This window comes from Electrona antarctica (genome assembly GCF_951216825.1).
Source record: "Electrona antarctica genome assembly, chromosome: 22".
Classification (NCBI taxonomy): Eukaryota; Metazoa; Chordata; class Actinopteri; order Myctophiformes; family Myctophidae; genus Electrona; species Electrona antarctica.
This window is the reverse complement of record NC_136805.1, coordinates 11,894,144-11,908,361: the sequence shown is the minus strand read 5'-3', so window position 1 is coordinate 11,908,361 and position 14,218 is coordinate 11,894,144. Positions and strand designations below refer to the sequence as shown.

General features: G+C 42.8%; 1 protein-coding gene across 1 annotated transcript in view; it reads left to right on the top strand.

Moving 5' to 3' along the window:
- The window catches only part of LOC306915731 (voltage-gated delayed rectifier potassium channel KCNH4-like), a 111,051-nt gene that overhangs the window by 11,608 nt on the left and 85,225 nt on the right, over window positions 1-14,218 (top strand). The window contains exon 5 of the mRNA XM_079493304.1: window positions 504-1,009. Coding sequence (XP_079349430.1) covers window positions 934-1,009 — 76 coding nt within the window. The 5' untranslated portion in view covers window positions 504-933. The remainder of the gene's footprint in view (window positions 1-503; window positions 1,010-14,218) is intronic.

The window sequence follows — 14,218 nt, the reverse complement described above, 5'->3', positions numbered from 1 at the left end:
GAAAAGGACTCGCCACCCCCTCCCCTGCCCCCGCTACCCCTGCCCTTTTCATCTTTCCTTTGCTCTCTCCCCTCCCCGCCCCTCTGGTCCCCTCCCCTCTCAGATGAGAACAGGTTTCTATAGAGAATGCCAACGTGCACAACCCTGGGATCTCATTGGCTGAGCTGTCGAAGGAGTAGATGGCAGGAGAGACAGAGAGCGCGAGGGGGAGAGAGAGAGAGAGGGAGGGTGGGAGAGCGAGAGAGAGAGAGAGAGAGAGAGAGAGAGAGAGAGTAGCGGAGCGGAGGACAGCGAGGCAGAGCCATAAAGCTTAAGAAGAAGATGTAACTCCTCTGAATCAGTCTTTACATCTTTGACAGAACAGAGACAGGGAGTCGTGACGTACACAGACTTCCACAGAAAGACAAAATACTGTGCTCTCTTTCTCTTTTTCTTATTTGTCCCCTTTTTTGCCTGTGATGAATGGGAAGTGTGGTGGACTTAAAGGATAACTTCTCCCACAGCCTGTTGTGATGAGCTGATCTCTCCAGCTGAAGGGAGGAGATCAGCAGCTGCTCGGGCGACCCGACGTGACACCTCCGTCCTCCGTCCTGGACATTAGGAAGGCCCGGAGTCTCCTGGCCGATCCGTATAGCTGATGGGGAGGCTGATGAGCGACACCCCTTTCCTGCTCTACAGGCTGCCCTTCTAGGCTACCCAAATCGTTCTCAAACCCCTGCGTTGTTGGACTTCCATATCTTACTCTTCCCAGGGTCGATTGTCCTACTTCGAGGACACGGTGCGTGGAGAGGGACTTTTAGATGTGTGTCCCCTGCTTGGTGTTGCACTGTTACCCCCACGTCCCCCTGCGACCCGCTGGGACCCCTCCGAAGCCCCCCGCTGTGCTTCTAGGATGGTGTGACCACTGGCCGGCCACCCCACATCTGGGTCAAGATGCCTGTGATGAAGGGCCTTCTGGCCCCCCAGAACACCTTTCTGGACACCATCGCCACCCGCTTTGATGGCACCCGTAAGTACACAGGTGTACTGGCAAATACAGTTACCCTGAGCCATATTCGATGTCTATTTAATTTATCAATGTCTTTGTCAGGCTACTTGCTTCTTCTTCTTGCTTTCTTATGAAATTATTTACTAGTTGTAGTAATGCAATTGACAATAGCCTTGCCTTCGCACAGTTACTGAATGAATTTAACCATATGAAATGGGGACAAAGCAGATTAGTATTAGGACAACAAATATACAGTATATGGTATGTTTGTGTCTGCATCACCTGCATGAACCCGGATGTGGTGATGAGAAACTGAGCTCTACTAGTGGCTTGTTTTCTCTGTTCTGTGACCACACCACAGTGAGGATAATTCTGTTTTACTGAAGCCTAATTTATACATACTGTACTTCACCGTACAGCTACATCGCTCGTGGGAAATAACTGGGAAAAAAAGTGTAGTGTAGAATAGATTTATATTAATGCTGTCAGGGACTCTGGGATGCAGGCAAACCTGCCACATTTAGAGCTCCAGCCGCGCTTGAGTTGTTGTAGAACCGTAAACAATTGTGGTCGATGTCAGCATCAGGCAGCAGTGTAGTTTCTGCATGACTGGTGTCGCTTGTTTTGTACCTTCTGGCACCTCAGGGGAGGTTGTGGCTCCTCGTACACAAATGCCATGGGATGCTCACGTCTATTCCTCTGTCAATACGGCCTGATATCCTCCAGTAAGCCTCGTTTCATCTGAATGAGTTGTCTGTTCGCGCAATTACTTTCCAACCAAGCCAGGTCTGATTTTCACACAGTGAATAGGGATGTAAACATTATAGTAAAAGTCGGCAGTGTTATTGCGTAATTGATATGTGTACAATTATGCTGTAGCTTGCTTAGTCAGTGAGTCAGTCACTCTTAATGAGTTTTTAGAAGCGCTCTCCAGAGCTCAAAGCACTGGGGCACGACGGGCGGCGGTGGCTCAATCACATCGTGCGCGCACAGGGACATGTAGCTTATTAGGGTCTGTTTTCAGTTTTAAAACATTCATTGCTTTGAAGCATGAAACCAACACAGAGACTAACTACTCAGGAACAGGGTCAGATCAGATATATATTTTTGAGTGATACTGAAAATATTCACTCCCAAACATAATGATGAACTTATTTCTATAGCATTAGATATGTATATGCATTTCTTAAAAGGTATATCTTGAAAGGGCTTCGACAGCCACCTTCATACACTATAAAAAATCACACCTGTGTGAGCTGAGCGGTGCAACTATACATTTATTGTTAAAGTTGCTGTACTCTACTGTGCTCTGTACTGTATTGTAGTCTACTGTGCGGGGAACATCCCAAGGGGCCGGTCCGGTTCCGATGAGCTGCCGCCCGTCCGAAGCGGTCGAGAAATGACAGAGTTACCATTTGGCGGTCCTGGGGGGGTCCATGTGGGAGTCCCCGGAACATCCAGAGCCCAAGGAACTTAGACCACTGTTACGGCCTCACCATTAACTCCATGAACACTAGCGTCCCTATTCTGGGGCGAACATCCAGCAAAAATACTGTAGCAGCTCAGATACAAGCTCAACTTGTGACACATTGTGAGTCAGTAAAGATTTTGACTATAGAGGGGACTCCGGTCTAATTGACACCAATAAAAAAGCGACCAGAGATTCAAATCAATAAAATAATTACTTTAATATAACTTGAACGAATAAAGCTACACCAACGGGAGACGTCCAGCCTATTACAAACACAAGAGAGGAGAATCCAGAGTTGACCACACAGTGGTCTGTCAGAGTCAGCGTTTCTCCCTAAACGAATCAAAACAGACGGAAAACTAAACTAATCAATAAAGCCACGGAAATGGAATATGTAGGCCTACTTCTCCTCCACCAAAGTAAATCATCAAAGATTGTAAACTAAACACGACACAACAGCTGCTGCCAAGCTTTTTTTATCCATTTTCAACCTGCTATTGTCCATTTAGGCAAACATTAAAAAAAAAACATGTCTGTGGGTTGTCACTGCTTTTGTAGCCTACTGGCTCACCTGCCAGTGAGGAGCCCCCACCGGGAAGATGTACAGTAGAGCATCCAAACACTATACCAGCCTGTAGGAGTACGTGCAGTGACAAATACCACTCTCCCCACCCGGCTTCCCTCTCCCGAACAGAACACGGACCGATTGTGTTCATATAGACACTCGACAACACTGGAATCGTACCCCTAGACTTTAGGTAGGTACTTTACCACTGCGCCACCCAAGTGCTACATTTATAAAATATATATATTTTGAAAATAGACACGTCTATCTAGGTCCACGTGTTTTGAGCTTTAAGATCGGCTATCTTCGCTATTCATTGTATGCCGACATATACAGTACAGTGCTTAAGTGGTTAAAGTGAAAGAGCAGAAAAGGTACTTTGATGACAACACCTGTGTAGAAGTGAGACAGACGTTAGTGAGAGAAACACGACAAAGGAACAGACAAACTAACACCCAGTCACCCACCTAAAAGGTGAGATAATTTCAGCAGTGTCAACTGTTGTAAGAAATAGAACTGCACCCTAAAAATGCCACTTTTTAAAAACTTTAATCTTATTTTTAACATGTACGGTAAAATGCTATTTTAACCAATCTGTATGGTATAGTATGTTATTACGTACAATATATCTAGTACTTCTACAGTTGTGGGAGGTGGTCTCCCTACTGGTCCACTGAGAAATGTAGACCCTGGTGTCGTGTGTAGGGCACCTACTTGTTGACAAGTAGCCCTGCCTGAAGCACATAAGCCCAATACCTCCCCTTCCTAAGGGCAGATTTCCTCTTCGTGAGCGTTAACATTTTCGGTCAACCGGGCTCGAATTCCGGATGTTACAATTGCAATTACCCCTCTCTGTCGAGAGAGGACATAAAACTTACGGGCTTGCATTCACCGCTGTTCCAACCTTTTCACACCTTGTCACTGATAACCTTTTTATTCTTTGGCTGCTGAGACACGCTGATGGTATCTAAAGCCACATGTCACACAGCTGACCCCAGATGTCCCTGTTGGCCTCCTTGCTCCTCTGCTCGCATCAGACAGCATTTAATGTTATGTCAAGTTAACCATTTAAACCCCATATGGTTGACCGGAGTTCCTCTATACTAGTGTATTTTCTGTTTTTGCTCTACATTAAATATCTTCGTTGAATATAGCCGGGTGGCGAGCTTGTCGATCGGCCATATTCAGCAAACGTTTTCCCCAGAATACGGATGGATGCTGGAGTTCAAGTGATTGATTGATTACCGTAATTAACCACTTGAACCCCAGCATCCGTCCGTAATTAATTAAACGCACTAATCTTGGTACAGTATCCCTGTTTTGGGCATGTCACTATACTATTTCAGAAACGAGTGGATGTAAGCTCACAATGCATCGCAATGCATCTTCTCTATTTCCTGAAAATGTGTGAACATTTTGCGAACATTAACCTCTATATGAGCTTGTAGATAGGCTATTTTTGTTCAAGTATATAGGGTCCCTCGATATGTGTTGTATTTATTATCGTTATAATACTACTGGTATGCATGGCGGTTTTGCTTGCTGACAACAGATGATCTTCACGCAATGTGTCACGTAAAGACAATTTAAGTTATATCAAACAGTTAATGCTCTATATTGATATAGTAATTGTTGCAGTATTCACTATTCAGTAACGGGAGCCTCCTCATCTTCAGCTCTTTAATAAACAGAAAATGCATGTTCAGGTGGGTTGCCAATTACTAGGGTGTAACAATATAGTAACTGTATGGATTTTAATTAAAAAAATCTAACCATATCGTTATGTAAACAGAAAAAAAACGTATCGTATCATAATATAGACAGAATTCATGGCCACGCCCCCTACTTCCACCCCAGTATGCAATGACTGTCTGTGACTTCCTGTAAGAGCCGGCAGTCAGTCTTGATAGATTCTTGTTTTACCAAAGCAGACGTGTGTTATTAATATCAATAGAGAAATGGCAACATTCATACACATTCTTATCCTCGATCACAGTTTATAGGACATGTTAAGGATGACATAAATACTATTAACTGGTGTAGATGGATAGATTTTTATTTTGTATTGTGTGCGATTGGTGAGACATTCAACGTGCGCATGCTTTATATTTTATTTCCACAATCTGCCGCCAGCAATTCGTACTTAAAGGACAACTTTAGTTTTTTGGGTTGTTATTAGAGAAAGTAAAAGATGAGTGTTCATTTTTTCTTTCGTTTTAGCGATTTTAGCTATTTTTGACAGGGGGGCGGGGGCATTCGAACATGGGGCTAAATATGTATTTTTTTACAAAATGTTATAGCGATTTATTTTTTGTATTATTTACTATAGTCCTACTAGACCCCAGGAAATTACATCTGGCCGCAAAAGATCACAGGATCTACTGAATGTGAAGGGGGGTACTATAGGGGGCTGCCATACTGTGTTGTATGGCTCAACAGGTCAGTTTGTCACCCCCTTCACATTCAGTGATCTTTTGTAGCCAGATGTAATTTCTTGGGGTCTAGTAGGACTATAGTAAATAATACAAAAATAAATCACTATAAAATTGTGTAAAAAAATACATATTTAGCCCCATGTTCGAATGCCCCCGCCCCCCCTGTCAAAAATAGCTAAAATCGCTAAAACGAAAGACGGCAGCGAATGAAAAAAAAAACACTCATCTTTTACTTTCTCTAATAACAACCTAAAACATGAACCTTGGTTGAAAAAAAATAAAGTTGTCCTTTAACCATGGACAGTTTTGAAAAGAGCTTGGCTTTGGAGTTTAGGAGCTACACACCTCTCTGAGTGGGTATGCAAACACAACCATATGGCGGTTAATTAATGGCTGTCGCCACTGTTCGCCAGAAATGGTGAAATCTACAGTGCGAGACAAATTATGTCAAACACGCCAGAGGTTGATGAAAACAAAATGGTGGAGATCCAGGTTTCAAAGTTACCATTACAGCACTGGGTCACTACGTATGTTCAGCACATGCTAGAGCAGTGATTCTCAAAGGGATGTGGGGGAACCCCCAGGGGCCCTTGAGGCGGTCCACAGCTAAATTAGAACAAAAACCTAGGACTAGGACCCGCCACAGTGGTGTCTGATTAGAACTTAAGGTGGTCTAAGGAAGCTAGTAGCTTAAACCAAAGGGGTATGGGTGTGGTGAGTCTTACACAGTACAGAGGCATCTGAGCTGTAGGGCCAGATACCCTGGTTCGTATAGGAATTGGAGTTGGAGTGTGCTTGAGTGTGGTCGTCTACTGAAAGTCAAAGGTCTTGAAGGTATAGCACTACAATTTGTTTAACCACCTTAACCCTTATACTTCGGCAACTCGAAAATAGCCAATCTACAAGCTCACTCACAACGTTATGAGCTTCATAACAAAATATTTGACACTGGTTCGAAATCTCCCTCACATGTAAGCCTGGTGATTGCCCTAATCATCGTTGAGAATGCATTGGGCGTTTAAGTTAAATAACTCCGAAACTACAAATCATTTCAAAGCAAAAAGTTCCAGCATGTGTCTCCACAGTAAACTGAATTATAAAAAGTGTGAATGGAGTTTCTAGGTGAAAGTGCTTTTTTTGACGTGCCAATATCTACCATTGAGCCCCATTGTGAATTTCTCAAATTTGAAAGCACTATTTCTAAAACTATGAAACATTTCAAAGATTTCTTTTCAGGCAAACATGTCCACCGTAAGATGAACCTAAATAGGTTTGAATGGGGTTTCTAGGTGTAAGTATGTAGGACTAGTAGCATGCCAAAGTTTGTGCTATTGCCATTGAGAATGCATTGGGCGTTTAAGTTAAATACGGGGGGGACAGCAGAAACTGCCTGTCATAATTTCTCCACCCTCCCTATTCCAAAGCCCCCCCAGGTACATTATATATTTAAACTATTTTCAGCAATGGTACACTTATTTTTTCAGTGGGTAGATCTTGTTGAGCTGGTCATTTTGAAAGTAGATCTCACGTCATAAATGTGTGTGCACCCCTGGTGTAAAGTCATGCTATGGTTTTCCAGTGTTTTCCCGAGCCCTGGATGATGCAAAATATGCATCAGGCATTGTGCTGTGTGGATTAGAGAGACTCGATTTCAAAAATATTTTTTTAAGGTTTTAAATTAATATGGTCGTGCCAGCTTAGCCTGGCTAAAGCCAGACGGAATCAGCCGTTGGCAAAAAAAACAGCCTGCCAGGCTAGTGCCAGCTCTGTGACAGACTCCCCTGTATTTCTCATTTGTCGTCCTCCTCTTCCCCACAGCTACTTCTTCTGTCTCCTCAAAATGCCCAGCCCAGTGTCACTGGTATACGTAGTAGCTAGCTATTATAGTCCTTTATCGTCTCTGTGGGGTGTGTATTTGTGTAAATCTTATATGTGCAAAACGGTTAATTTTCAGGATTCAAATAAAAAAAATAGCGAAAGTAGCAGATCGACAGGCTCAAAACATGTTGCTTCCCACCTTGCTTCGAGCTTGTAGATCGATATGCTACTTTTGATGCTTTTGTGTGATGCTGTATTATGATCAATTTAAAATTTACAATTTAGGCCTTTAGCAGACGCTCTTAATCCAGAGCGACTTACATTAAGCAAGAACAAAAAAGCATGGGAATACATCACATATGTAAAATGCATTTATCAAGAAACATGCGTAAGCTAAGAACGTAACTAGAACATATCTATATAATGACACTATACATATAAACTATACATGCTATACTATGCTGTACATATATACTAAGTGCTATGACTACATACAATGCAATTATTGTGCTGTCTATGACATGCTATAAGTCTGTTTCAAATGCTATCTAAGTCTAAAGTAGGACATTAATTTAAAAAAACACAAAGTTAAAATATGGACACGATTGGCATTACTTTGTCAAGAAATGAGCTCAAACGGCTGCAATTAATGGAATCGTGCTGGATGAAGTCCAGTCAGAACAACAGGCCTCCATGAGAATCTGTTGCTAGCAGCAGGGCACATGCCTTTGACCGTGCTTGCCAGTTTTCACCACACTCCCAAACCAGATTCTAAAGTCCCCACACCATGGTTCCGTATCTCCATGCCGTGTGGCAGAGCACCCGACGCTGAAAATAGCTCAACCAACCAGATTCAAACCAATGAAGCCATGCCAGGATTAGGCTCTATGCCTGTATCTTCATAACATACAAGACTCAAAGATATCAGACTTATCCGATATCAGACATGCATGCTTGGTTCTGCAAGATTATGAAAACTTGGCCCTTATACTGCTATAAAATGCCAAAGTTTCAGCAGGGGGTTTAATTACTTTATATAATTACTTGTGCATGTGGCTAAAATAAATGTGAAAAAACTGCATTTAATAAGCATACTGTATATATTCACAACCGTCTACCTTGCTAAGGGACCTGATGAATCTTATTTTCACCTACATCATTCAATTAACCACATACTGTAGCATTGAACAAAACGGTCCCCCATGGATTGACTATTTCCCCCGAATGTGATTCTGACACGGAAAGCACAGCATTGCTGTGAATGAAAATGGGCTGTTCTCTAACTTTTCTATTTTTAAGCATTCTCATCTTCATAATTCATAATGTTGTATTAGCTATGGCATTCCGGCAGTCCTTGGTGGCTTATCCCATTTTGGGCGGGAACCCCTTTAGGTGTTAGCATTATGTTATGCTTTAGCTATTGAAAAATAGCAGATCTACAAGCTCATAGCGCGCCACCGAGTGGCGCGCTACGAGCTTGTAGGTCTGCTATTTTTGAAAAATCGAAGAACGACTGACATAGAAACATAGCTTTTTCAGAAAACTGTCAGGATGTAGAAGACATTTTTAGAATCTGATCTCAGGTCAAATGGGTTATTCAGTCGTTTTTCATACGGGTTGGAAACTCTTTCCCCCTCTCTGTTGAATCATAATAAACTCTTTCCTCTCTGTTGAATCATAATAGAAACTCTCTCCTCTCTGTTGAATCATAATAGAAGCCATCCAAACAGAAAGACAGTACTGTTTACACAGCAGTGATCGAGGGACAGGGGATTAAATAAAAACTCATTGTGTTTACACAACATCAATAATCCAACAAAATGATCACCTCCTGAGCAGGCCATATTAAAATGTTATTAGCTTCACCACTCTTCTGCAAAAGCAACGACGTTTGGGAACCACTAATGCTATCCCAAAAGCATGTATGTTAATACATTCACAACAGATAACCTCAGCAAACATACAAACAACAAAACAACAAACAAAAGGGATTTATACATTCAGATTATGTCTACAAATTCTTACTGAAATTCTTATGATGTCTTGCATCAAATGCAAGACATCATTATTCCCTTCCATATATTATGTGTGTAAAAAGACTTGCCAAGACAAAACTGCAGCACATTGATTCACACCGACAGAACAACTCTATCTTGACTTCATAAAAATGTTAATTTGGCCATAAAATGTAAATCTGCAGAGAAATCTTTCTTCCAGTCATCGGTTATGTGGCTCAGAGTTTACGACTTGATAAAATCGTAATTTTAAGTTCAGTGTTCGATAATTTATCGATAATTAATTTATCCTATCTGGATATGAACGAACGTCCTAGACTAAAGTATGAGGAGTAAAGAAGGCTTACAATGGGAGCATTTCACTTGAGACTGTGAATATTTGAGAATATTTCGGGTCCCTAGTGTCTAGACTATAACAGCCTATAAGTAAAACGTCAGACTGTTAAGTAGATCACCTTTGGCTGCAGGGTAGACCTAAAGGATTTAGCTCATAGCAATGTCAGCGTTCTGCCCTCCCTGTGTGTGTGTGTGTGTGTGTGTGTGTGTGTGTGTGTGTGTGTGTGTGTGTGTGTGTGTGTGTGTGTGTGTGTGTGTGTGTGTGTGTGTGTGTGTGTGTGTGTGTGTGTGTGTGTGTGTGTGTGTGTGTGTGTGTGTGTGTGTGTGTGTGTGTGTGTGTGTGTGTGTGTGTGGTTTTTTATTAATCATGTTGTTTTCTTCAGTTCTATGAAAAACACTTTGTTTCGATAAGTGTGTATGTGTGTGAGTAATTCTGCGTGTAATGATCCACAGTCTTACATGTACAATGTGTGCGTGTATTTCGTGCGTGCGTGTGTGACACGGTCAGTGTCTTCATGCACATATACAATGGTGTGACAGTTGTACTGTATGTGACCCCCCCCCCCAATCCCCCTGCCCCCCGGCTCCTCAGAAAACCTTCCCTGCAGCCCAGCAGCACGGTGACAGCAGCTCTCGGCCCCTGGGGGCCTGCAGGGGCCCCCAATGGGCCCAGCTGTGGGCAGAGATAAGAGCCAGCCTCAATTTTCTCCGCACACGCTATTCTGTGTGGAGGGGGGGGGGGGGGGGTGACCGAGGAACCCTAAGGGGAACGAGTCTCATTGTTAACCGATGAACATGTCTTAATGGCCATCTGCAGCGGGCGTTAACACAGGATTGGGCCCCGCAGACAAGACAGGCAGGGGACTGTCAGTCTGCTTTACTCGTCTCCCTCGCTCTCGCTCTGGTTTCTTTGAGGTTGGGGGGGGTTGGCGGCATGGCGGTATTTAGTGTTACAGTTTGGTGGCATTTGGCTTCAAAGCTACATGCTAGGGTTTGATGCGGTGTCTGGGTTTGCCAGCGCTGTAATGAAGTTCTTCAATAACATGCTTGCAGGTTTCAGATCTCGGCACTGGTGGATTTTTTAGTTCAGCACAGCAACCAGGAAATTGTCGGTTTCTTTATCCGAAGCTTTGTTGTCAGTGTATGAACAGTTACACCGTAGATAGAATAGATCCAATTTATTATTGTTTATTTTTTTAATTTACAGATTTATCATCAAACATACCATCACATTCACACACTGCATACAGTAGGCTCCACAACATTTCCCTGACATACATTGTAATACACTCCCACAAATTAGAGCAACAGGCAAATATGCACACAGTTGAATATCACAGCACACGACTCTAGATTGATGATCCCCATTGACTTGTCTCCAAGGCTCTGTTCAGCAGACCAGCGTTTTTCCACATGGTTCACTTTTATCAGTGACAGCTCCGCACACTTGCAAAGTCCCACGGGGCTTGTAGCATCATCACATTTGCATCGCCTTTCCCCACAAGAGCACACTTGTGTTGGCATGATGTTCGCCCGTTTTTCTTTTAGCATGTGTAGCGTGGAGCATCAGCGCATCATATTACAGTTACAGGCAGCCTGTCGGCTGAACACAGATGTGTACAGTAATTAAAGGAACGAGGCACAGCGGGTACTGCCAGTTCAAGCAATATCCCTGTAAGAAGATTACTACTGTGTGTACGGCCTAATGCTTCAATTATTATGTCATACGCAGATCTGCAAGCTCAGTTTGTAGATATTTTCAGCAAGTGACACACCATCCAACCCAGTATACTGCGAGTCAGTTTTAAACATTGAGTTTGCAATCTCATACACAGTGATGTGCATTGTGCAGGCATACAATTGCACAGTGCACACATATCCTAACATACAGTTGGGTGCCACCGATATTGTCCCTTATCATTTGACCCATTTAGGCCTGACCTCAACATTTAAAAAAATCCTTCTAAATCCTCCAGTTCTGAAATAAATATTTTCACGATTTTTCAAAAATAGCAGATCTACAAGCTCGTAGCGCACCACTCGGTGGCGCGCTATGAGCTTGTAGATCTGCTATTTTTCAATAGCTAAATTATAACATAATGTTTAAAACACCAAAAGGGGTTCCCGCCCAAAATGGGTTAACTGTCCTTTTGCGCAGATCACGCAAACCTCAGCAAAAAGAAAAGGACAATATCGATGGCCTTCAACTGTACAGCACATGCAAACAGATGCACACATACTGCACACCCCCTGCAACGGTGTTTGGGTGATGTTTTATTGTGCAGATGGTACATAGCTGAATTGGCTGACCGCTAGTCATGTTTTCATTTTGCACTTTGCCATGTGGAATGAGGACTCTTCCTTGAATGAATTCCAAAGATTAAAAAAAGATTACATCTCTCACACTAGCAAACAGGCATGGTGTCATTTCCACATTTAGCAGACTATAAGAAGAGTGTTACAGTGTTGCTATTTGTATGCCTATGCCAGTGGACAGCCGTGGCCAGAGGTGTTTTTTGGGTTGTCCGTCCGTACATCCATCTCCCAAACTTGTGAATGCAATATCTCAGTAATGCCTTGAGGGAATGTCATGACATTTGGCACAAATGTCCACTTGGACTCGAGTATGAATTGATTAGAAGTATGTGTGATCAAAGGTCAAACTAAATATGTTCATTAAATTCCTTTTAAAAAAAAGTCCATAGATTTGCCTGTATCATATGACGTAATTTCCAAAATACAGTAATATAATATGAAAAAAGACGAATCCTATACTATCATATACTTCATTATTGAAGAGAAAACAGGCAGCTCTTTGCCCTATTTTATATATATTTGCTTATCTTTTCATAGTTACTGGCAGCAGGAAACATATACAGTACAATACGTACAAGAAAAGGTATATTGTCTTTGGTATGGGACAGCTGAATAGCCCATGTGTTTACGTGAGTGGGGTAGTGTGCAGATCATTAGTGTGTCGAAGAAGGAGTCAAGGACACCAAAATCTTCAGCACAACAGAGTAATAACAGTCTGTAGAGGAGGAGCACCATATCCCCAGCTTACTATAACAGCAGGTCTGCCTCAACCAGCAGGTTACTGGAAAGCTTCTGGAGGCAACGGGGCGAGCGATTCACATGAGTTTATTTTCATGTAGAAAACAGTTTACCCTATCGCCTTAGTTTTATTCCGTTGATCAACACTTGATCACACTGTTCAAACATGTTTCAGCATTAGCAAATCACCACAGTTCTGGCCCCAAAACTGTGGAATGCACTCCCCGTTGCAATCAGAACTGCAGCATCACTCCCAATCTTCCGCCGTAGTCTGAAGACCCACCTTTTCAGAGTCCATCATGGCCCATAGCACTTATCCTACCCCCCTTAGACAGCACTTCTTAGACTTATATAGCATTTGAAACAGACTTATAGCATGTCATGTAGACAGCACAATAATTGCATTGTATGTAGTCATAGCACATCATAGTACATATGTATAGCACTAGAATTTCGCGGGCCTTCGGCCCGCTCATCCCAGAGTTGCGTTGCCCCGCGTTGCGATACAGAAGTCCACAGATACAGAAGTCCACAGTGACACGCGTTTTATGCAGCTGTTTTGTGTTGCAGCGCGTGCGCGCGCGCGCGTGTAGCGTTGTTGTTCTTATCCATATATGCGCCTCGGTTTGTTCCACGCCAGGTGTCGACGCAGTCGTTCGCGCAATTTGCGTGTTTGCATTATTTTAACTGTGTAGGCATACCATATTCTGAATTACCAAAAAGAGGACACATGCGCGCGTGCATGTGGATGTGGATGTGCACATGCGCGTGCACGTCGTGCATGTGCCGTGCGTGGGCGGTTCTGTTAAATTCAGATGTCAAAAGAATCTATAGCCTAACAATAAATGGATCAAATATGCTCTATATTAGTTATGTATTTATTTAAAGCAGTGGCTCTGAAAGGTGTGATCCAGGGACCCTCATGGTTCCTTGAGGGGGTTCCAAATGGACCCATTATAGGTCTGTAACTCTGAGAGTGTAACACATGGACCCAAATGGACCCTTACAGGTCTGTAACTCTGAGAGTGTACAAATGTAACCAAATGGACTCTTTTATAACTTTTAACTCTGATACTGTACAAATGGAATCAAATGGGACTCTTATGGGTCCATTTGGTTTGACTCTCAGAGTTATGGGGGTCCTTGAAATTAAAAAGTTTGAGAACCTGTATGCAATGGCTTATCTGTTGTAAAAAGAGAGACCAGCCTATTCTCCAAACCGTCATATCTTATGCTTTGCTAGGTTGTACAAAATAATATTGGGTCATTATAATTTGCAGGACTCACCGCGCGCACAGCTGCCTTGTCTGTGTTGACATGACATGGGCTTGCAGGACAGAACTTTTATTTGTGACAGACACATAGTTCCTTTGCAGACAATACAATGTGCTTGTCATTGGTCAGTCACAAAGCTAAGAAAACAGCAGCCTACTTTTTCTGCATGTCAATGATGAGATAGTTCTCCGCTGTCTGTCTATCTGCAGACAGCGGAGCAGCCAGCGAGCCTTTCTCTGATCTGCGGTCGGGACCAGTGGT